This window comes from Dendrobates tinctorius, unplaced genomic scaffold (genome assembly GCF_039654945.1).
Source record: "Dendrobates tinctorius isolate UK_male_01 unplaced genomic scaffold, ASM3965494v1 ptg000039l, whole genome shotgun sequence".
NCBI classification, from domain to species: domain Eukaryota; kingdom Metazoa; phylum Chordata; class Amphibia; order Anura; family Dendrobatidae; genus Dendrobates; species Dendrobates tinctorius.
The window spans coordinates 50,568,715-50,592,792 of record NW_027361707.1 but is presented as its reverse complement, the minus strand read 5'-3'; the positions used below and the strand labels follow the sequence as shown (position 1 = coordinate 50,592,792).

The following is a 24,078-nucleotide window of genomic DNA, read 5'->3' as shown; positions in this document are numbered from 1 at the left end:
CCCTGTCTTATGAGGAAAGGTTGCAGGATTTGGGATTGTTTAGTTTGCAAAAGAGAAGACTGAGAGGAGACTTAATAGCTGTCTACAAATATCTAAAGGGCTGTCACATTGTAGAAGGATCAATTTTATTCTCATTTGCACAAGCAAAGACTAGAAGCAATGGGATGAAACTGAATGGGAGGAGACAGATTAGATATTAGAAAAAACTTTTTGACAGAGTGATCAATGAGTGGAACAAGCTGCCACGAGAAGTGGTGAGTTCTCCTTCAATGGAAGTCTTCAAGCAGAGGCTGGACAGACATCTGACTGGGATGATTTAGCGAATCCTGCTTTGAGCAGGGGGTTGGACAAGCTGGCCCAGGAGGTCCCTTCCAACTCTACAATTCTATGACTATACCTGGGTCTCGGAGATGGTCTCTTCTCTACGTCGCACAGGGGTAATCGAACCTGTTCCCTGGAACGTACGTTTTCAGGGTTCTACTCCAGTCTTTTAGTTGTCCTGAAGAAATGTGGATTGCTCCATCCATTTTTGGACCTCAAGCGATTGAACCGTCATGTTCGGATCTGTTTTTTCAGGATGGAGTCCCTACGTCTGCTAATCGCCTCCATGGAGCCGGGAGAATTTATTTGTTCTGTAGATGTTCAGGATGTTTATCTTCACATTCCTTTTTGTGTTCAGCATCAGAAGGTCTTATGGTTTGTGATCCAGGAGGATCACTAGCAGTTCTCGGCTCTTCCCTTCGGACAGGCTTCCGACACCATGGCAGCGGTGATGGCCATACTTCACTCCAAGGGATTCACAATTCCTTATTTGAATGATCGTTTTGATCAAGGGGGCCGTCCTGCCGAGACTGTGACCAGAGTCTTCAGATCACCATGGGCACTCTGGTCTACCTAGGCTGGATTATCAACAGAGAGAAGCCATCCCTGACCCCAGCTCAGCACCTGGTGTTTCTGGGCAGGAGGTTCGACACAGCCCAAACCCGCATCTCCCTTCCAAAGTAGAGCTTGTTATCCCTCTCCTGAGGGTTCTGCTCTCTAGAGCGACCTCTCCCCCTGTGGTCCTTCATAAGAGTTCTGGGAAGATGATTGCTGCCGTGGAAGCTGTGCCTTTGGCCCAGTTTCATACCTTTCCTCTTCAGCTTGGCTCTCTTGTTGGTCTGAGTCAAAAGGATCGTCTCTCTGGACCGTCCTGTGCTTCTGCTTTTTATGGTGAGCCAGTCCCTTCCTGGTGGACGCTATCAGCATTAGTCCTACGAGGGAAGTCCTTCCTCTCCGGCGGCAGGTCTTCTCCGACGCCATTCTCCTCGGTCGGAGAGCAGTCTTTCTTCATCATCCCTGGAACTCCCAAGAATCCACTCTCCCCATCAATCTCCTGGAGATCAGGGCCATTTTCTTTGCCCTTTGCCGCTGGCAGACCCTCATCGCAGGCCAGCCGGTCCGCATACCGTCGGACATTTCCACTACCGTGGTTTCCATAAACCATCAAGGTAAGACTCGCAGCTGCAGTTTATGGTACAGGTAACCAGGATTCTTTGATGGGCAGAACGTCCCACCATATCAGCTGTGCACATTCCTAGGGTAGAAAACTGGGCAGCCGATTTCCTGAGCTGTCAGGGTCTTGCATCGGGCGAGTGGTCACTCGGCCCCAGCGTTCCCTACCAAATATGCTTGAAATGGGCACACCAGATGTTGACCTGATGGTGCCTTGGATGAACCATAAGGTTCCTCAGTATGTAACCAGGTCCCGGGATCCCTAGCCATCGATTGCCTTTTCTTTTTCCGTCCCTTCCCTTGATTCTGATAATCGTGAAAAAGTTAAATGCAGAAGGGGTTCCTGTAATTCTGTTGGCTCCAGAGTAGTCAAGATGAGCCTGGTACCCGGAGCTGGTGATCATGCTCATGGACGTCCACTGGAGGCTTCCAGACTGTCCGGATCTTTTTTCTCAAGGCCCCCTCTTCCCCAAAGTTCAGTCTCTTAGTTTAATGGCATGGTCGTTGAGGCCGCAGTTCTGAGAGAGGCTAGGTTTTTTTTCTTATCAGGTCATTCAGGCTATGATTAGGGCGAGAAAACCAGCAATCCTTACGTATCTACCACAGATACTGGAAGGCCGCCTTCTGGTGGTGTGAGGACAGCAGTTTGGTTCCTGTGTTCTTTTCCCTTCTTTCCATGCTTGTTTTTTCTACAAGCGGGTCTTTCAATCAGTACTCTTAAGGGGCAAGTTTCCGCTCTGTCAATTCTTTTCCAACTAGATCTGGCGTTTCGTTCCCAGGTAATGATTTTTTTCAAGGAATCGCCCGCCTGGCACCTCCTTATTGTTCCCTGATAGATCCATGAGATCTTAATCTGGTCTTTGGCGCCTACATGCGTGCTCCTTGTTTGAGCCCATTCAGGACATTCCGTTTTCTCTTCTGTCATGGGAGGTTGCCTGCTTAGTTGCCATTACAGCCATCAGGGAAGTTTTCCGAGTTATCGGCAAATCCTGACGGTCTCCGTTTCCTGATCCTACCTTAGGACAAGTTGGTTTTCAGACCTGTTCCTTCCCTTTTACCTAAGGTGGTCATTAATGTGAAATAAAAAGAAGACATTGTCCTTCCTTCCTTTATGTCCCTCTATCCTTTCCATTCCCTGGAGAACTCCTTTCTGGGCAGTTTGTCACCAGACCTCAGCTTTACAGATTGTAAGACTGTGACCTGGTCATCTTTGCACACCTTTTGTGAGGTCTTACAGGGTTCATACTCATGCCTCGTCTGATGCAAGCCTAGAAAGGAAGGTGCTGCAGGCGGCGGTTACACACCGGCCAACCTAAGTCTGTTTTTCTTTGCGTTTTTTTTCTGTTCCCACCCAGGGGAACTGCTTTAGGATGTCCCATGGTTACCTGTGTCCCCCAATGAAGCGATAAAGAAACAAGGATTTTTGGTACTTGCTGTAAAATCACTTTGGAGTCTTCATTGGGGGACACAGCACCCTCCCCAATTGTTTCTACAACTATTGGGCCTACGTGTCTGTCTTGTTGCGTTGATACATAGGTTGAGTTTTGGTTGCTTCTCCTACTGCGTTAGCACTAACTGAGGTACTTTGTGCCTATCGGTGGGTGTATACTGCCTTGTCAGCCTCCTAGCAACAGCAGCATACACCCATGGTCACCTGTGTCCCTCAATGAAGGCTCAGAGAGATTTTACAGTGAGTACCAAAAATCGTTTGTCTGACACTTCTTTTTTTTTGCAGGGGTTAACTTTCTGATAATTTTTCCATGGCTATGTTACTATGGTTATGGCTGTCGGCTGTATTTTTGCGGGTTTTCCCATATTTTTCGTGACTTTTTTTTTTTTTATATGTTCTGTTTTCCAGACTTTTTTTCCCGCTCCATTGAATATTTAAGGATTTTTTTTTTTTTTTTTTTTTTTTTTTTTTTAAGCAAAGACAATAGCAAAACGCTCCAAAAGATGTTTGGATGTCTTCTGGGCTTATTTTGAGGATTCTTGACTTGTAAAGTACAGGGCGTCTTCCGAATGGAAGTCTATTATCCACTTGGCATTTTTAGAAGCCTGCAGTAGTTAAAAGATGTTGAAATACCGGAACATGTGTACAGCAAGCCGTTTTTACATTGAACATACGTCTTTCATTCTGTTTAAGTATTTTCTGATTGTTTTGTGCACATACCTTTTTATGCTCTAATTACCCCAGATGATTGAAGCTTACTACAAGTTTTCTAAATCTATGCTGTTATATTGTAGATCCCGCAGTGGTGTGTAGAGTACATGAGGTCGTTGCCTGGTCCAAAGAGAGGTGTAGCTTGTACCCAACCCAGGAGAGTGGCTGCCATGAGTGTGGCTCAGAGAGTTGCTGATGAGATGGATGTGTTGCTCGGCCAGGAAGTTGGGTACTCCATTCGATTTGAGGACTGCAGCAGTGCAAAAACAATTTTGAAGTAAGTAAAAGCTGACCGAACACTATAAGACGTCCAAGTAGACTTGTCCTGGATTAAGAAAAAAAAAAAAAAAAAATCACGTGGCTGGTAAGCATGCCACAGATGTAGCTCCTATAGCAAATCCAATCCATAGACGCGATCTGAAAGAACACAGGTTTTCTAATCTTGGATAAACTTTTGAAGCTTGTATAAAGTCCTTGCTTTTATTTCAGGCCGGGTTCACATAGCATTAGCCAGCCCTATCAAGGCATAGCATTGATGGGCTGCGTTAACGCTATAGCATAACGCGTTATGTGTTATGCTATACCGCTGGCGCTGATGATTCATCAGCGCTAGCTGTGACGGAGCCTCAGACGCTGCAGGCCGCCTCCGAGGCTCTGTCAGTGCTTAATGGCGCATTGCGAACGTGTGCCGCTTTACGGCATACGTCGCGATGCGCTAGTTAATGGGAGGCTATGGCAGCGGTAACAGCCTGCGTTACACCGCATTATACCGCGGTGTAACGCAGTCAGTTCAACGGACTGTCATAGCGCAGTATGAACCCAGCCTAAAGCCCCCGTTAGACATAGCGATATTGCTAGCAATATCGCTGTAACGTCACAGATTTTGTGACGTAGCAGCGATATTGCTAGCGATATCGCTATGTCTGATACTTACCACCGACCGCTCCCCTGCTGGTTATCGCTGGTCGCGCAAGAACGCCCTGGACCATTTCTCGTCGGGCGCTTCCTGCTGGGCTTCCTGTGGCGCCGACAAGCGACGCGTGGATGCGGGCGGGAGGACGTCGGGATCGCCGCGTCTGACAGGTAAGTAGCGACCCCTGACCCCTGCTATGTCGCTGGTGAGATCTGCCTATGTGGCAGCTCACTAGTGACCACTTAGCGATGCACCAGCGATCCATATCGTTGTCGGGATCGCTGGTGCATCGCTAAGTGTAACGGTACCTTAAGGCTCCAGATGAAGCTTAGATTACCTAGATTCAGGCTTCAGCAAAACAAAGCCACAAAAGAACACCCATGGAAAGAAAGGATAAAGAAACGTGAAATGTGATAAACCCTAAATTCCTCAAAGTTACCACCCTTTTACTGGGATGACAAGTTTACATGCCCCCTTCATTCTCTCAAGTGATACATTTAAAGTGAAGTGATCACCAGAATATGTCCTATTTAAATTTTTTTCTCATTTGATGTATTTAAAAGAAAATTTGGCAATGTTCTTTTCTATATTGTGATCGTCAATTAAAACATAATATGGAGTGATAAAAAAAGCTTATTTTGAAAACTCCTTCCTGTCCTTTCAGTAAGGGGTACTTCACACTAAGCGAGATCGCTAACGAGATCGCTGATGTGTCACCGATTTTGTGACACATCAGCGATCTCGCTGTGTGTGACACGCATCAGCGACCGCCTCAGCCGGGTATCACTGATTGTGTAGGAATGTCCTGGGCCATTTTTTTGATCGATGGTGTCCCGCTGGCCAGCATGCATCGAGTGTGGCAGCGGGAGACCAACAATCAGCGAGCTCCCAGTGCTGTAAGCAGTCACTGGGAGCTGGTATCTAAGGTAAATATCGGGTAACTAAGCACGCGCTTCCCATAGTTACCCACTGTGTACCCTGGATACCAGCGTGCTCGCACTGGGAGCTGGTATCCAGGGTAAATAAACGCCACACTCTTAGTTACCTGCTGTTTACCTTGGATACCAGCTCCCAGCGTGAGCACGCTTGTATCCAGGGTAAACAGCTGGTAGCTAAGCGACGAGCGCTTAGTTACCTACTATTTACCCTGGATACCAGCGTCCTCCCTGGTGCGGATCGCTGGTGAGATTTGCCTGTTTGAGAGCTCGCCAGCGATCATGTAGCAACGCACCAGCGATCCTGACCAGATCGTATTGTCTGGATCGCTGGTGCGTCGTTTAGTGTAACAGGACCCTAAGAGTTTACAGCTGGCTCTTTATCAGCAGAAGCAGGATTATTTTGGCAGGTAACACCTCTATATACAGCTGATAACACAGGATTATTATTATTATTATTTATTGTTATAGCGCCATTTATTCCATGGTGCCTTACATGTAAGGAGGGGTGTACATAATAAAAACAAGTAAAATAATGTTAAACAATACAAGTCATAACTGGTACAGGAGGAGAGAGGACCCTGCCCGCGAAGGCTCACAATCTACAAGGGATGGGTGAGAATACAGTAGGCGAGGGTAGAGCTGGTCATGCAGCGGTTTGGTCGATCCACCAATCGCAATAGGCATTATCACAGCGGATCTGTTCCTCCTTTCACAATGGCCTTTTCACACGCTCATTACATGCCTCAATTCAATACAAAAGATGGGGTCAGTTTTTTTTTTTTTCCTGAAACTACAGGATAGGTTAAAAAGTCCCAGTGGAAAATTGTAAGATTTCTATTATAAATCATATACCGTATTTTTGTGGATTAGAAGGCGCACCCCGAATTTTGGAGAGGGAAATAGTGGAGAGAATTCTTGTTAACACCTTCACAACCTTTGATGTATCCATGCGTCCAGATTAATGAGCAAAGCATATCATAAAACTTAACATTTAATGAATTGCGCTAAAAAATGCAACTTGGACACATCAGACAAGGAAACCAGTGAGAGAAAAAATACCCAGTAAACAAAAACAAAGCACAGTGAAGTTAAAAATGAATTAAATGCGCTACCAGGTCTGGATATGTAGACCAATATGTACTCTCGTAAATCAGTCAATGAATAAGTGAACAAGGTGTGATCTATGAATACTCATCACACACACTAATCCCCAAACGGGATAATACAACGATTATCTCGGAACAGAAAAGGGGGTCCAGAAATCAATAAATGATCACCACAATCCAAACATCCAAAGATGTATAAATACTTAATTTAGACATATTATAGAGCAACAGACCAATCTATAAAGATATGTAGCAGCAAAAAAGAGGCATAAAAAAATATCATCGCCCGTAGTCATAAGTGTATACACTGCTGATAGCTTAAGAGGAACCAAGCCACCCCATTAAACTTAATGAGCATTCCTATAGTGGATCAGCAAAAACACTTTTTAGTCAGTATGATGATGCATATTAGTCATGGAAAACAGATGCATGAACACATTATATTAAAATTCCGACGATTCACAAGGAACCAGTTGGATCTCACCCATGTGCCTCGGTGGACCGGTGTCTCCACTATGATGTATGAGGGGCAACAGCAGATGAGTGTGTATAATGCCTCAATGGATGCACCGCGTCTCCCGACACTTTTCGTTCGAACCCGGACTCATCAGGGGAGTGTATTACCGGTGTCCCCACCAGCAAAAAGTTAAATGGAGAAGCCAGGAGCTGCGCTGTCCGAGGCTCCGCCTCCTGCATATGACGCGCTTCCGGTCTGGAGCGCACTTCCGGTGTGTGGCATGCACAGGCAGCTGGTTTACCTAGATCTCCATGGAGACCTCCTGGTCACATGGAGAGGCTGCATATTGCGCTATACAACACTTCCTGGCACCACAGAAATATGGGACATTTTACAACAAAAAATGATTAACCCAATTAGGCTGAGCATAAAAAATTGTAAAACCTCAAATTAATTATATGCAAGCCTAGATATGGCAATGATAGTTGCGCATAAAGCAATGTAATCGTTTTACAGAAAATCCTAATTGGTATGATTCAGAGACCTAGACTTAAAGCAAAAGTATGTCAAAAGCTGTAGGAATGCATATGTAAAAATCATATTGTGTAATCATTTTTGTCCTTTTTTTCTTTATCAGTGGTGGGCTCAGATAGAAGGGACATAAAAAACGAATCAAATGACACTAAATGTATAGGGGAATTAAAAAAAAAAAAAAAAAAAAAAAAATGTAGAAAGAGTGTAACTCATGAACGTGGGCCAGGAGGGCCGTGTGCCTGAAAGAAAATGTGGCGAACTGAACCATATTTGTCCACCCCCTGTACAGGGAGCGTTGGGTATAGATCCAGAAAAATGAGACCACAACGGGTAACTCGAGGCGAACCAAAGAGTAACAAAAAATGAACATACAAATATACTTTAGAACCCATAGGAGTAGACCAAGAGGGCCATGTACCTGAAGAAACTTGGCGAGTTGAACCAGATGTGTCCACCCCCTATACAGGGAGCGTTACGTGCAGGCCCAGAACATTAAAACAACACTGGTGACTCGAGGCGGCTCAGAGAGTAATAAAAGAAAAAAAAAGGGGGGGCAAAAAGGAGTTCATAAAAAAACAGCCATATGATAGCTGTTCATTCAGACCCAATGGTTGCATGGTTTTTAGCTGAAAAATCCATTTACTTTTTGAAGAATAAGTTTTTTTCCCTTCACCCATGACGGCACACCTGAGAGGGATCCGCCCCGCCAGGACACGAACCTACTGAGCTATAAGTGGCTGCACCTCTCCCCCGCTTCAGTTGGGATCCTGTCCTGGAGGGAATCCCACTGTCGGCGCTGCCTATCATGGCGAGGGAAAAAAAAAGCCCAGGCCCGTCCCGACGTGGGAAGAGCAGGAGTCTTACCAGTAGCGCTGGCCGTCGGGTGCTGGAGGCACAGTCCCTGGTGACACCCTGGGCTCCGGGTTCGTGTGGGCGCAGGTGGGATCCCGGTGCTCCTGGAAGCTCCACCGCGCCGCCCTCCTCTTGCGCGCGCCCGGGATCTCAATCCTCAGGACATCTAGCAGGGGAGAGCCGCGGGCGTCTTCCGGCTGCTGACGTCAGCGGTGCAGAGGATCATGGGAATGCGCCGGCTGATGTCAGCAAAAGGCGACGGTGTCATGGCGTCGGGTGCGACGCCGGCTTTCTGAAGCGGTCTCTGGGGGGAGGAGACACCCACCAGGACGGAGGCGCACTATTTAAACGAGGAACAGCGGCAGGGCAGGCGGTGCAAGATGGAGTCAGAACAGGAGCGATCATTGTCTCTGCCTCCTTCACAACCCTCCGGCCGCAAACATGGTAGCCACTTAAGCAGCAGCCGCAGGTCGGGAGACTCCTCAAGGTCCAAAGAGCACAGGTCACGTGCTCCGACGCAGCCTCCAAGTCCGGTACCCTTGATTACGGGTGGTGAGTGATCTTCTTGAATGCTAGCATTATGTTAATAGGGCTTCCCTGTTGTATGTTTTACCCCGTAGGAAAAACCTAAAAAGCGGGAAGTAAGAAGAATAATAGGGACTGCGCCATATGTAAAACTGCCCTAGCAAGAGACTGGCAGAAAGATCTCTGCGCCAGTTGCATTCAGCGAACCATGGCAGAAGAAGCGCCTAGTTTCGCAGCTAACCTGATATCGGCCCTTAGATCAGAGATGGAGGGTTCAATTAAGACCTTGTTGAAGAAAGGGAGGAAAGGTAGAAAGAATCCCCCCTAGTTCTCCCTCAGACTCCTCTTCGGCCTTATCTCAGTCCGAACAGCCATCCTCCTCAGACAGTGACACTGGGGGTAAGCCATGTTTTCCTGTAGAAGACACGGATGCTCTCCTAACGGCCATTAGAACAACAATGGGCCTTCAGGAACAGAAAGCGGCTAAATGCCTAGAGGACGTCATGTTTGGGGGGCTTCAAGAGAGGAAAAAACGGACCTTTCCAGTGAATGAAAAGATCCAAGCGCTTGAGAGAGAATGGAGGAAACCCGAGAGATCAGGGGCTCTTCCTTCCGCCTCCAAGAGACGATACCCCTTTGAGCACAAAGATGCGGAAATATGGGACAAAGTCCCAAAGATTGACGCAGCGGTGTCCAGGTCTTCCAAAAAGTTGGCCTTACCCCTAGAAGACTCGGGTTCTTAGGGACCCGCTAGACAAAAAAAAGCTGATTCCTGTTTGAGGCATGCATGGGAAGCAACAGCGGGAGGATTAAAGCCGGCAATATCAGGCACCTGCACGGTGTGCTCCCTGATGATTTGGCTGCAGCAGTTAGAAGAGAGGCTAGCGTCAAAGGTCCCAAGAGAAACGATATTGGCAGATATGTATCTCCTGCACGGGGCAGCAGCTTTTTTGGCGAACTCTGAGGTTGACAGTTAGGGCGGCAGGCTTATCGAATGCCGCCAGACGCGCGTTGTTGCTTAAAGGCTGTCCGGGTGACCTGCAATCTAAAGCTAAGCTGTGCTCTCTCCCCTGTGATGGTCGTTTTTTATTCGGGAAAAACTTGGATGACATCCTGGAAAAGGCGAGCGATGGGAAGAAAGGGTTCCCGACAGACCAGAGAAGACAGCCCTTTCGGAGGGGAAGATTCAATAGGAGGAGATAGGAAGATAGGAGAAGATGGGAAGATAAAAGGAAAAAGGAGTCAGGATTTATGTTTGGTGGAGGCACCTCCACTGCAAAGAAATCTCCACAGTGACGCCAGCATCCCGGTAGGGGGCGATTGGCACTCTTTTCCCAGGCTTGGGGGAAGATCTCTTCCAATACCTGGATCCTAGGCATCTTAAGAGAAGGCCTGAGAATCCCCTTCGTTCGCCAGCCAAAAGCCATGTTTATCATTACCCCTATCTGGAAGGTGATCGAAGAACAGTTTACCTTGGAATAAGAGATCCTGAGCCTGATAGACAAGCAGGTCCTTTCCGAAGTCCCAAATACACAGGAAGGAAGGTGGTTCTATTCCCCCTTTTTCTGATAAAAAAAAAAACCCAGATCAGTCGTTTAGGACAATCCTAAATCTCACAGGGCTCAATCGGATAAGGAATCAAACCTTCAAGATGGAATCGGTGGCTACAGCCATAAAGCTGCTACATCCAAAATTGTTTTATGGCCGTAGTCGATTTAAAGGATGCGTATTATCACATCCCTATCCATCCAGATTACCAAAAATACTTGACTAGCTCTCTATATCCAGGACATACTCAGGCATTTCCAATTCAGAGCTCTTCCATTTGGCATATCTATAGCCCTGAGGGTTTTTACCAAGGTCATAGCGGAGGTAACAGCCTTCCTCCGAATTCAGAATATGGTCATAATACCCTACTTGGACGATTTTCTTATAGTGGGCAGCTCAGAGGACCACTGTACGGCACAGTTGAGCTGGGTGACCGACACCTTACAGGAATTAGGGTGGGTAATAAATTTCAAAAAATCAAAACTACAGCCCTTAAGGAAACGAATCTTCCTGGGATTTATCCTGGATTCAGAACAGCAAGCGTGTCTGCTTCCGGATACCAAAATAGAGAAGGTACAGAGCATGGCTTTGGTGGCCCGAGACCAACCTCATGACATTGAGAAACGCGATGTCTCTGCTAGGTACCCTGACATCCTGTATTCCAGCGGTCAGGTGGGCTCAATTTCACACCCGACAGCTCCAGGGAGAGATATTGTCAGCACAAAGATCGCTGAGAGGGCATTTAGAAGGAAGACTGGAGCTTTCCTTAGAGACCAGAGACTCTCTCAACTGGTGGTTGGACAGTACAAACTTTGCTTCGGGAATGCCTTGGGACACACAGACGACCGACATAATACTGACAGACGCAAGCTCCCTGGGCTGGGGGGCACACCTAAGGGGTCATGTGGCCCAGGGTTCCTGGAGGCCTCAAGAAATGGGGGCACCTTCCAACCTGAGAGAACTGTGGGCAGTGAACAAAGCCTTAATCCACTTCATTCCCCTACTCAGGGGTCGCAATGTCCGCATCATGTCGGACAACAAAGTGACGGTGGCCTACATCAACCACCAAGGGGGGACAAGGTCTCACTCCCTAATGATGGCAGCGGGCGACATTCTTTGCAGAGCGGAGCAACACCTACACTCAACAGCCTTGCACATGAAAGGGGCAGAAAACATAGAGGCCGATTTCCTGAGCCGCAATACTGAGGCAAGGAGAATGGGCTCTAAATCGGTCTGTTTTTCAAAAACTAACACAGCTTTGTAGGAAACTGGTGATGGACCTCTTTACCAACAAAAACAACAGGCAAGTAGAGAGGTTTTGCTCACTGAACCCGAGAGAACCATGGGCTGTGTACTCATTGCAGATTCCGTGGGACTTCAGGCTAGCCTATGCATTCCCCCCCCCCCCCCCCCCAGTGGCCCTGATCCCAACAGTTGTCAAGAAGATCAGGAACGATCAGGCCAGAGTGATTCTAATAGCTCCATTTTGGCCAAAAAGACCCTGGTTTGCGCTGCTACGAATGATGTCCCTCTCCGATCCATGGGTTCTGCCAGAAATCCCGGACCTACTAGCTCAGGGTCCAATATTCCACGCTCAAGTCAAATAATTCCATCTGACGGCATGGAGTTTGAAAGGTCGCTTTTTATGGATAGAGGTTTCTCTCCCGGTTTGGTGGCCACCCTGCTGAAGAGTAGGAAACCGGTGACAACCAATATCTACGGTAGAACATGGAATAAATTCCTGCAGTTCCTAGGTAAGTCGTTAGAACAAGAACCCCCGATTAGTGCCATCTTGGAGTTTTTACAATCAGGGTTGCAGCTGGGGTTAGCGGTGAACACTCTGAAGGTTCAGGTATCTGCACTAGGAGCGCTCTATAACTGCAACTTGGCAGCAAATAGATGGGTAGCCAGATTTATCAAATCCTGCCATAGGTCTAGGCCTATTCCAATACCCAGAATAGCCCGTGGGACTTAAACCTGGTACTAGAGGCCCTTACAAAAGAACCGTACGAGCCTTTACATCAGCTACCCATAAAATATCTGACCCTAAAGACGATCATTTTAGTGGCCCTTACATCGGCCCGTAGAGTAAGCGACTTGCAGGCTCTCTCGGTAAATCCACCCTATACACAAGTTTTTCAGGACGGGGTGATATTAAGAACAGACCCCGCTTATCTGCCTAAGGTAGCTTCAGATTTCCCATCGGGGTCAGGAGATCATCCTCCCATCTTTCTGCGATAATCCAAAGAATTCAGGGGAGGAGAATTTCCGTAGTTTGGACGTTAAGAGAGCCCTGCTAGAATACATATCTGTTACTAGCCAGTGGAGGAGGTCCCAGTCCCTATTTGTAGCCTTCCAGGGTGCCAGGAAGAGCTATGGAGTATCAAAAGGGACTATTGCCAGATGGATTAGGGAGGCAATTAGTATAGCCTACTCAGCTAGTGGTGTTCCGATTCCTGACGGCATCAAGGCTCATTCCACCAGAGCCGGGGTGACCTCCTGGGCTGAAAAGGCAGAGGTATCGATTGAACAAAGTTGTAAGGCCGCTACCTGGGCCTCACCTTCAACCTTCTTTAAGCACTATAGATTAAATCTATCCTCCTCTGCTGACTTAACCTTTGGTAGAAGGGTGCTGCAAGTGGTGGTCCCTCCCTAAGGTGTTTCCTAGTCTCCAAAAATCTCAGGTGTGCTGTCATGGGTGAAGGGAAAACCACCATGGTTACTTAACGGTAGACGTTTTTCCCAGAACCCATGACGGCACCCGTATATCCCCCCCCCCCCTTTTTCACCGTATGGGTGTGCACGATTAGTAGGGTGCATTTGTGTGATGTCGTGTTGGATTAACATGTAACTAACTGGGAAGTCCTCTCAATGCTCTGTAACCAACTGAAGCAGGGGAGAGGTGCCGCCCCTTATATCTCAGTAGGTTCCTGTCCTGGCGGGACGGATCCCTCTCAGGTTTGTAAACCGCAGCAAAATTGCGCGGAAAAAACCACAGCTTGAGCACAGCGGATTTGAAATGCCATAGGCTAACATGGTACTCTACCATGTCTGCGGAACTGCTGCGTTTCTGCAGGGCCAAAAACGCTGCGGAAACGTAGCAGAATCCGCAACGTGTGCACATAGCCTTACATCTCCATGGTGGCAACAATTGGCATAAGCCACTGGAGTGTCCCTCATATTTTTTTGTCACGAAGGTGCTCACAAATTCGGCTATGGAATTCCCTTTTAGTCTTACCAATATATTCAATACCGCAATTACAGGTAGCTTTTTAACCAATTGTCCTTCACTGTGCTTTGTTTTTGTTTTTTTGCTCACTGGGTATTTTCTTTTTTTTCTCCCTGGGTTCATTGTCTGTGATGTCTGTTGCATTTTTTTAGCGCAATTCATTAAATGTTAAGTTTTATGATATCCTTTACTCATTAATCTGTATCTTATTGGATATTCATTCCTGCTGAATTTATCCATACGTCCAGGTTGGTAGATACTTACTGACATGGGACGTATGGATACGCCACATCTTTTATGCGGCATCGCGACCACAGCCTTGTTCAATGCATTAAGGTACCTACTAAATCTTGCTGCAGGGCGCCAGACGTCGCCCCCTCGCAACTACGTTCGCTGTGATTGGCTGTTCATTTCTGAACAGCCAATCACAGCATTTTCATGGTTTCCGGCAGCAACAGCGTCACCAGGACCTGCTCTGATTGGCTTGAGTGGGCGGTTAAGTCAATCACTCTCATTCTAGCTTTGGATGTGTGCAGGGCGGTCATACTGATGTTCTGTCACCGCTGTGCTGGGCTTTGTGGTATTACAGACTTTCAAGGCTTTGCCATCACTGGTGCTGTTGAAGAAAGAACATGTTCCTAATCCTTGATCTTTCCCTAATCTGTTCCTGATTCTTGATTCTTGATCTTTCCTAATACACCCCCCTGCATTCTGTCACAAGTCATTGATCAGTGTCCATGCTCGTGGTTTTCCAGGACTTTTTTTTTTTTGTCCCTTTCTATACCCCCGACCCCTCCCTCTGCACCACCTCTGAGCATGCATTCTACAGCAGCCGACCACTAATCAATGACACAAATCACTTCTCAGCACCTTTGCTTGCTGTTTTCCAGGCCTTTTCTTCCCTTCTTATTTAGTCTCACCACCCCCCTCCCCCGACCCTTGTCTCACCTCCGGCGGTGTGTCCTACAGCCACTGATCAGATGCACATCACTGACTGGCAAACTCGCTTTTTCTTTTTGTGAAAATAGAATAAAAAAATAATAATTTGGATTAGTCGATAGGACTAGATTAGGGTCAGTACAAATATATTTTGGTAATCGTCAACTACTACGCTATTTTTCAGGGCTGCGGAGGCAGTTAGCCAAACCTCCGACTTCTCATTTTCCCTGACTCCCAACTCCACAGCACTGCCTTTCTCCTTTTTGAGCCCAGCCGTGCACCAAAACAGTAGTTTTCCCCCACATATGTGGTATTGGCGTGCTCAGGAGAAATTGCACAACAAATTTTGGGGTCTGGTTTCTCCTGTTACTAGTGATGAGCGAGTATACTTGTTGCTCGGGTGTCCTCCAAGTATTTTGGCGTGCTTGGAGATTTAGTTTTCGTAGTCTTAGCTGTATGATTTGCGACTGCTGGACAGGCTCAATACATGTGAAGAATGCCTGTTTGTTAGGTAATTCCCACATGTATTCAGCTTGTCTAGCAGCCGCAAATCATGCAGCTGAGACGACAAAAACTAGATCTCCGATCACACCAAAATTCTCGGAGATCACCCAAGCATGCTCAGGGAGACCCGAGCAACAATGCTACTCGCCCATCACTACCTGTTACCCTTGTGAAAATGAAAAAAAAAATTAGGTCTAAAGTAACATTTTTGTGAAAAAAAAAAGTTAAATGTTCATTATTTTCAACCACATTGCTTCAGTTCCTGTGAAGCACCTGAAGGCTTATTAAATTTCTTGAATGTGGTTTGAACACTTTGAGGGGTGCAGTTTTTAGAATGGTGTCACTTTGAGGTATTTTTTGACGTATATGCCCCTCATAATGACCTCAAATGTGAGGTGGTCCCAAAAAAAAGGTTTTGTAAATTTTGTTGGAAAAACGAGAAATCGCTGGTCAACATTTAACCCTTATAACTTCGTAACAAAAAAATTATGCTTCAATAATTGTGCAAATGTAAAGTAGACATGTGGGAAATGTTATTTATTAACTATTTTGTGTGACCTAACACCTTGGTTTAAGGATATAAAAATAGAAAAGTTTGAAATTTGCGAAATTTTCAAAATTTTTACCAAATTTCCAAAAATTTTTTTTTATTATAAGCATAAGTTATTTTAAACAAATTTTACTGCTATGACTAAGTACAATATGTCACGAGAAAAGAATCTGTGGGAGCTGTTGAAGTGGTCCAGAGTTACCAGATTACCACAGAGACTGGTCAGAATTGTAACATTTGGCCTTATCAGGGAGATGAAAACGGGCTCGGTGGTGAAGGCGATAAGTAAAATGGTGGTGCGTCTTATAGTCCCATTTTTACGGTAACTTACCACAGAGGTCACAGAATGCAGGGTCGCTGCTTCAGGAGGCTGGCGGTGGCACGAGTGGGGCGATGCGATGTGCCTTGGCTCTCCTTTCGTCCTGAGATCTCAATCTGTGCTCTCACCTCCCCCGGTGGCCATTGTCCTGAATCCCACCGCAGGTAAATCAATGGGTAGGAGGAGTCCGCTTAAGGCTGATATCTTAGGAGAGCCACCTCCTCCCAGCCTGGGGCCCACAACATTGCTGCATGCCTCCTGTGAACCCCGCTCCTCCACAGGCGCCCCCTGAGAAGCTTCCTTTGGATCATAAGACTCGCCCCCATTTTCCTCACAAATTAAGGGAAAAAAGTGCGTTTTGTAATCCGAAAAATACAGTATGTGTATACATACAGATTGGGAATACGTAAAAAAATATATTAAACTACATATAAAACACAAACTTGATTTAAACTATAGGTCATTTGCTGATGCCATCTTCAGGGAATTAAAAACTGATGGGCCGTTCTTTGTATAGGACATCAATATTAGACCTGTGGGGGGCTGAATCTTGGAGCTTCTGGTGGTCAGCTGATTTAGGGTGTATGCACACACTGTGGATTGTCCTGCGGATTTTTCCGTGCGGATTTGTCAAAAACCGCAGGTAAATCCGCAGGTCAAAAGACCTGTGGTTTATCTGCAGTTTTTCTGCGGTTTTCCCCTACGGTTTGACACCTGCCATGGAGCAGGTGCCAAACCACAGTGGAATCCGCACAAAGAATTGACGTGCTGCGGTTTTGAAACCGCGGAAAAATCCGCACTGTCTGCACTGCGGTTTTCATTGATTTTAATAGTACTGTACACTGCAGCAGGAACAAAACCGCTGCAAATCCGCAGCGTGTGCATACAACCTTAAGGGGCCACATGTGCTGATGTCTAAAGGTCCCGTTATATTTAGTGATTCACCAGCGATAACGATACGACCCGGTCGCTAGTGAGCTGCCAAAAAGGGCAGATCATCTCACCAGCGATGCAGCAGCGGTCGGAGGTCGTTACTTACCGTATATACTCGAGTATAAGCCGACCCCCCCAATTTTGCCACAAAAAACTGGGAAAACTTATTGACTCGAGTATAACTCTAGGGTGGAAAATGCAGCAGCTACTGGTAAATGTAAAAAATAAAAATAGATACCAATAAAAGTAAAATTAATTGAGACATCAGTGGGTTAAGTGTTTTTGAAAATACATATTGAATCAGGAGCCCCACATAATGCTCCATACAGTTCATGATAGCCCCATATACTGCTCCATAAAGGTTATGACCCCATAAGATGTTCCATAGAATAGGCCCCATATGCTGCCCCCATAACATGCTCCATAGATTATGCCCCCATATGCTGCCCCCATAAGATGCTCCATAGCTTTTGCCCCAATATGCTGCCCCCATAAGATGCTCCATAGATTATTCCCCCATATGCTGCCCCCATAAGATGCTCCATAGACTATTCCCCCATATGCTGCCCCCATAAGATGCTCCATAGACTATTCCCCCATTTGCTGCCCCCATAAGATGCTCCATAGACTATTCCCCCATATGCTGCCCCTATAAGATGCTCCATAGATTATACCCCTATATGCTGCCCCCATAAGATGCTCCATAGATTATGCCCCTATATGCTGCCCCCATAAGATGCTCCATTGACTATTCCCCTATATGCTGCCCCCATAAGATGCTCCATAGATTATGCCCCTATATGCTGCCCCCATAAGATGCTCCATAGACTATTCCCCTATATGCTGCCCCCATAAGATGCTCCATAGATTATACCCCTATCTGCTGCCGCCATAAGATGCGCCATAGATTATGCCCCTATATGCTGCCCCCATAAGATGCTCCATAGATTATACCCCTATATGCTGCCCCCATAAGATGCTCCATAGATTATGCCCCCACGTGCTGCTGCATTTAAAAATAAAAAAAATGACATATTCACCTCTCTCGCTGGGGCCTGGTGCCGGTGTCACTGCTGGCACCTGAGATATTCACCTGTCCCCCGGTCCATCGATGCTTGCTGCTGTCTGCCACGTCATCTGTCAGTGACATTCAGACTGCAGGGGGCGCAGCGCGCACTAACCACGTCACCGTGCCCTCTCCTGTCTGAACGTCACTAATAGATGACGTGCCAGACAGCAGCAAGCAGCAATGGACCCCGGACAGGTGAGTATCGCTATACTTACCTGTCCTGGCACGGTCTCTGCAGCCCCCAGCTTCTCCGAAATCTCCCTTTCTTCCTTCAGTGGTCACGTGGTACTGCTCATTACACTCATGAATATGCGCATATTCATGAGTGTAATGAGCAGTACCATGTAACCGCTGAAGGAAGGAAGGGAAATCGCGGAGAAGCTGGGGACGGCAGAGACCGTGCCAGGACGGGTAAGTATGACCTCACGCCCCCTCCGGCCCCCTGGTGTATATGACTCGAATATAAGTCGAGAGGGGGGGGGGGGGGGGACTTTCAGCCCAAAAAAATGGGCTGAAAAAATGGCAGCCCTGCTAACAACTTCCACGTCCATGGAGTCGCTCGTCGGCGCCAGCAGGAATCAGACGACGAGAAATGGACCAGGACGATCTCGTGCGATCAATGATAGCCGGCGGGCGGGTGGGGGGGCGGTCGGAGGTAAGTGTCACATGTAGCGAGATCACTAGCGATATTGCTGTTGCATCACAAAATCGGTGACGCTTTAGCGATCTCGCCATGTGTGAAGGGGGCTTTAGGCTAGTTTCACACTAGTGTTCGGCAGAGCTGCGGAGGGCGACGTAGTTCCGTGAAGCTCCGCACACTGCTGCACCTCCTCCGGTCGGCTCCGCCTACGTCTGCATGTGGCCTGTGTACCTATCTTTAACACTGGGTACGCAGGACTTGCGGATGTATGCGGATGCGTCCGCATGCGTCGTTTTGACCATGCGGCGACCGCAACAAAATGCAACATGTTGTGTCCGCATACATCCGCACGGCCTGCGTACCCAGTGTTAAAGATAGGTACGTAGGCCGCGTGCAGATGTAGGAGCTGACCGGAGGAGGTGCGGCAGTGGGCGGAGCTTCACAGGAACTACGCAGCCCTCCGCAGCTCTGACATCCGCATATCTGAAACCAGCCTAATATCACAAAAATACAGAGCTGATGAACAATTGAATGCTGCAGAGCGACCTTCTGATCTAATATTGGTAATAAAGCCTCAGAATATTAGTATATTAGTCCCCCAAACGCTTCTGAGATTGAAATTTAAAATCTGGTTTAGTTTGGATTATACAAAAATCTAACCTTACTGCTGATTATGATTGTACCATTTCTGCCTTTTTGGTATCTCATGCAATCAGGTTTCATAGTCTAGTATGTATACTACCTGTGTATGAACTCCTCACCCCTGTTCTGTTAGTCCAGCGGCAGCAACATTGCCTCCATTTCATCAAGAATGGCTCATTATCTAGCACCATCTTCAGGAGGGGCAGCATGTAAGAAGAGCCTTGTGTGGCCTGTACAATCATGTTAATTAATAATTACACACTTACCAGTACAGTTCAGTCTCGATTTAATGAAGAATATGGGTTGTCACTGTTTAATTTCACTTTTGAAATTGAGTTATAAGATTGGATTCTTCAAAAGATATCTGTAGTGTGAGCGGCCATACATCTGCAGATGTATCATACCTAGTGGATACATTGGGCCACGGCATCAATGAGCGTTGCTCCCTGGTTTTGCTGTTGCCATATGCTAGTTTGTCCCAGTTAGAAATTTTTCTTCCCCCTCCATGTTTATACTGATTTTGCTTTTCTTTTTTTCCAATTTTTTATTTTTCACTTCATGGTGTCCGTTTATCTTAAAACGTACTGTAGGGTGGTATGCCACCGGTGAAATTGATCCTGATATGTATTTGCCTCTGGAAATGACTATACACACTGATGACATAAACCTTCGGAGTGGGTAGATGGTGATCTACGAAATACACTGTAAGGACATGGGAAATATATTTGAGCTATATTAAAGTATGTCTGTTTCAAGCAGGGTGGATTTGATTTAAATCTAACTGATTTAAATCACGATTTAAATCACTAGTCAGTAAGGCTTGATTTAAATCAGTGATTTAAATCAAAGTTTCTACCTAAACTAGTTCTTGCTACTTTAACATGCAAGTAGATGAAGATTTTTAGAATCACTTTTTATATTACTTTTTTCTCCCCAGTTTAACCCCTTCACCCCCAAGGGTGGTTTGCACGTTCATGACCGGGCCAATTTTTACAATTCTGACCACTGTACCTTTATGAGGTCATAACTCTGGAACGCTTCCATTGATCCCGGTGATTCTGACATTGTTTTCTCGTGACATATTGTACTTCATGTTAGTGGTAAAATTTCATTCAAATAACTTGCGTTTATTTGTGAAAAAATTGGAAATTTGGCAAAAATTTTGAAAATTTCGCAATTTTCCAACTTTGAATTTTTATGCCCTTAAATCACAGAGATACGGCACACAAAAAACTTGATAAGTAACATTTCCCACATGTTTACTTTACATCAGCACAATTTTGCAACCAAAATTTTTTTTTGTTAGGAAGTTATAAGGGTTAAAAGTTGACCAGCGATTTCTCATTTTTACAACACCATTTTATATTTAGGACCACATCACATTTGAAGCCACTTTGAGGGGTCTATATGATAGAAAATACCCAAAAGTGACACCATTCTAAAAACTGAACCCCTTAAGGTGCTCAAAACCACATTCAAGAAGTTTATTAACCCATTAGGTGCGTCACAGGAATTTTTTTGAATATTTAAAAAGAAATGAACATCTAACTTTTTTTCACAAAAAAAATACTTCAGGTTCAATTTTTTTTATTTTACCAAGGGTAACAGGAGAAATTGGACTGCAAAAGTTATTGTGCAATTTGTCCTGAGTACGCTGATACCTGATTTGTGGGGGGGAACGACTGTTTCGGCGCATGGCAGAGCTCAGAATGGAAGGAGCGCCGTTTGACTTTTCAATGCAAAATTGGCTGGAATTCAGATCGGACGCCATGTCACGTTTGGAGAGTCCCTGATGTACCTAAACAGTGGAAACCCCCTACAAGTGACCCCATTTTGGAAACTAGACCCCCCAAGGAACTTATCTAGATATGTGGTGAGAACTTTGAACCCACAAGGGCTTTACAGAAGTTTATAACGTACAGCGGTACAATTAAAAAATCATATTTTTTCCACAAAAATGATCTTTTCACCCCAATTTTTATTTTCCCAAGGGTAACAGGACCCTAAAAGTTATTGTGCAATTTGTCCTGAGTACGCTGATACCCCACATGTGGGGGTAAACCACTATTTGGGCGCATGGCAGAGCTCTTAAGGGAAGCAGCGCCATTTGACGTTTTTGGCTGGAATTGAGATCGGACACCATGTCGCGTTTGGAAAACCCCTGATGTACCAAAACAGTGGAAATCCCCCACAAATGACACCATTTTGGAAACTAGACCGCCTAAGGAACTTATCTAGATGTGTGGTGAGAACTTTGAACCCCCATGGGCTTCACAGAAGTTTATAACATAAAGCCATACAATTAAAAAATCATATTTTTTCCACAAAAATGATCTTTTCACCCTCAATTATTATTATTTCCAAGGGTAACAGGACCGTAAAAGTTATTGTGCAATTTGTTCTGAGTACGCTGATACCCAACATGTGGGGGTAAACCACTATTTGGGCGCATGGCAGAGCTCGGAAGGGAAGCAGCGCCATTTGACGTTTTTGGCTGGAATTGAGATCGGACACCATGTCGCGTTTGGAAAACTCCTGATGTACCAAAACAGTGGAAACCCCCCCACAAATGACACCATTTTGGAAACTAGACCCCCTAAGGAACTTATCTAGATGTGTGGTGAGCACTTTGACCCCCCCAGTGCTTCACAGAAGTTTATAATGCCTGGGCGTGAAAATAAATAATTCGTATTTTTTCCACAAACATGATCTTTTAGTCACCATTTTTTTATTTTCCAAAGGGTACCAGGAGAAATTGGACCCCAAAAGTTGTTGTCCAATTTGTCCTGAGTATGCTGATACCCCATATGTGGGTGAAAACTACTGTATGGGCACACGTCGGGGTTCGGAAGGGAAGTAGTGACGTTTTGGTATGCAGACTTTGATGGAATGGTCTGCGAGTGTCATGTTGCCTGTGGAGAGCCCCTAATGTACCTAAACAGTGGAAACCCCCCACAAATGACCCCATTTTGAAAACTAGACCCACTAAGGAACTTATCTAGATGTGAGGTGAGCACTTTGAACCCCCAAGGGCTTCACAGAAGTTTATAATGCCAGGGCATGAAAATAAAAAAATGGTATTTTTTCCAGAAACATGATCAATTAGTCCCCAATTTTTTTCATTTTCCCAAGGGTAACAGGAGAAATTGGACCCCAAAAGTTGTTGTCCAATTTGGCCTGAGTACGCTGACACCCCATATGTGGGAGAAAACTACTGTATGGACACACGTCGGGGCTCGGAAGGGAAGCAGTGACGTTTTGGAATGCAGACTTTGATGGAATGGTCTGCGGGTGTCATGTGCGTTTGGAGAGCCCCTGATGTACCTAAACTATTGAAACTCCCCACAAGTGACCCCATTTTGGACACTAGACCCCCCACGGAACTTATCTAGATGTGTGGTGAGCACTTTGAACCACCAAGTGCTTCACAGAAGTTTATAACACTCGGACGTGAAAATAAAAAAATCATTTTTTTCCACAAAAATGATATTTTTGCCCCCAATTTTTTATTTTCCTAAGGGTAACAGGAGAAATTGGACCCCAAAAATTGTTTGGAATTTGTCCTGAGTAGGCTGATACCCTACATGTGGGGGTAAAACACTGTTTGGGCGCATGGCAGAGCTTGGAAGGGAAGGAACACCATTTGACTTTATCAACTCAGAATTGGCTGGAATTGAGATCAGACGCCATGTTGCGTTTGGAGAGCCCCTGATGTGCCCAAACAGTGGAAACCCCCAATTATAACTCCAACCCTAACCCCAACACACCCCTAACCCTAATCTGAGCCCTAACCCTAACCCTAGCTCTAACCCTAGCTCTAACCCTAGCTCTAACCCTAGCTCTAACCCTAGCTCTAACCCTAGCTCTAACCCTAGCTCTAACCCTAGCTCTAACCCTAGCTCTAACCCTAGCTCTAACCCTAGCTCTAACCCTAGCTCTAACCCTAGCTCTAACCCTAGCTCTAACCCTAGCTCTAACCCTAGCTCTAACCCTAGCTCTAACCCTAGCTCTAACCCTAGCTCTAACCCTAGCTCTAACCCTAGCTCTAACCCTAGCTCTAACCCTAGCTCTAACCCTAGCTCTAACCCTAGCTCTAACCCTAAGGCTGTGTGCACACGCTGCGGATTTTGCTGCATTTCCGCAGCGGTTTTGGCTGCTGCGGACCCCAGTACCATGATTCCCTATGGGAATCAAAAACCGCAGTGCAGACGGTGCGGAATTTTCCGCGCGGATTATCTGCGGTTTTCAATCCGCAGAAAGAATTGACATGTCAATTCTTTCTGCGGATTCTCCTGCGGTTTGCCATCTCCTCTAATGAGGAGATGAAAAACCGCAGGACAAAACCGCAGAGCAATCTGCAGGTAAAACCGCAGGTCTTTTGACCTGCGGTTTCACCTGCGGATTTTACAAAATCCGCGCGGATGAATCGGAACCTAATCCGCAGCGTGTGCACACAGCCTTGCCCTAACGGGAAAATGGAGATAGATACTTTTTTTTTTAGTTTTATTATTTTTCCCTAACTAAGGAGGTGATAACGGGGGGTTTGATTTACTATTTATGGCGGTTTTTATGTTTGGCGGCTGTCACACGCTAAAAGACGCTTTTTATTGTAAAATAGTTTTTGCATCACCACATTTTGAGAGCTATAATTTTTCCGTATTTTGACCCACTGAGTCATGTGAGGTCTTATTTTTTGCGGGACGAGTTGACGTTTTTATTGGTACC

The 24,078-nt window shown here is 46.0% G+C and overlaps 1 protein-coding gene across 1 annotated transcript in view; it reads left to right on the top strand.

Annotated features, from left to right (window-relative positions):
* Positions 1-24,078, top strand: part of DHX15 (DEAH-box helicase 15) — an 82,546-nt gene that overhangs the window by 30,303 nt on the left and 28,165 nt on the right. The window contains exon 3 of the mRNA XM_073574679.1: positions 3,739-3,932. Within this exon, the coding sequence (XP_073430780.1) occupies positions 3,739-3,932 (194 nt within the window). The remainder of the gene's footprint in view (positions 1-3,738; positions 3,933-24,078) is intronic.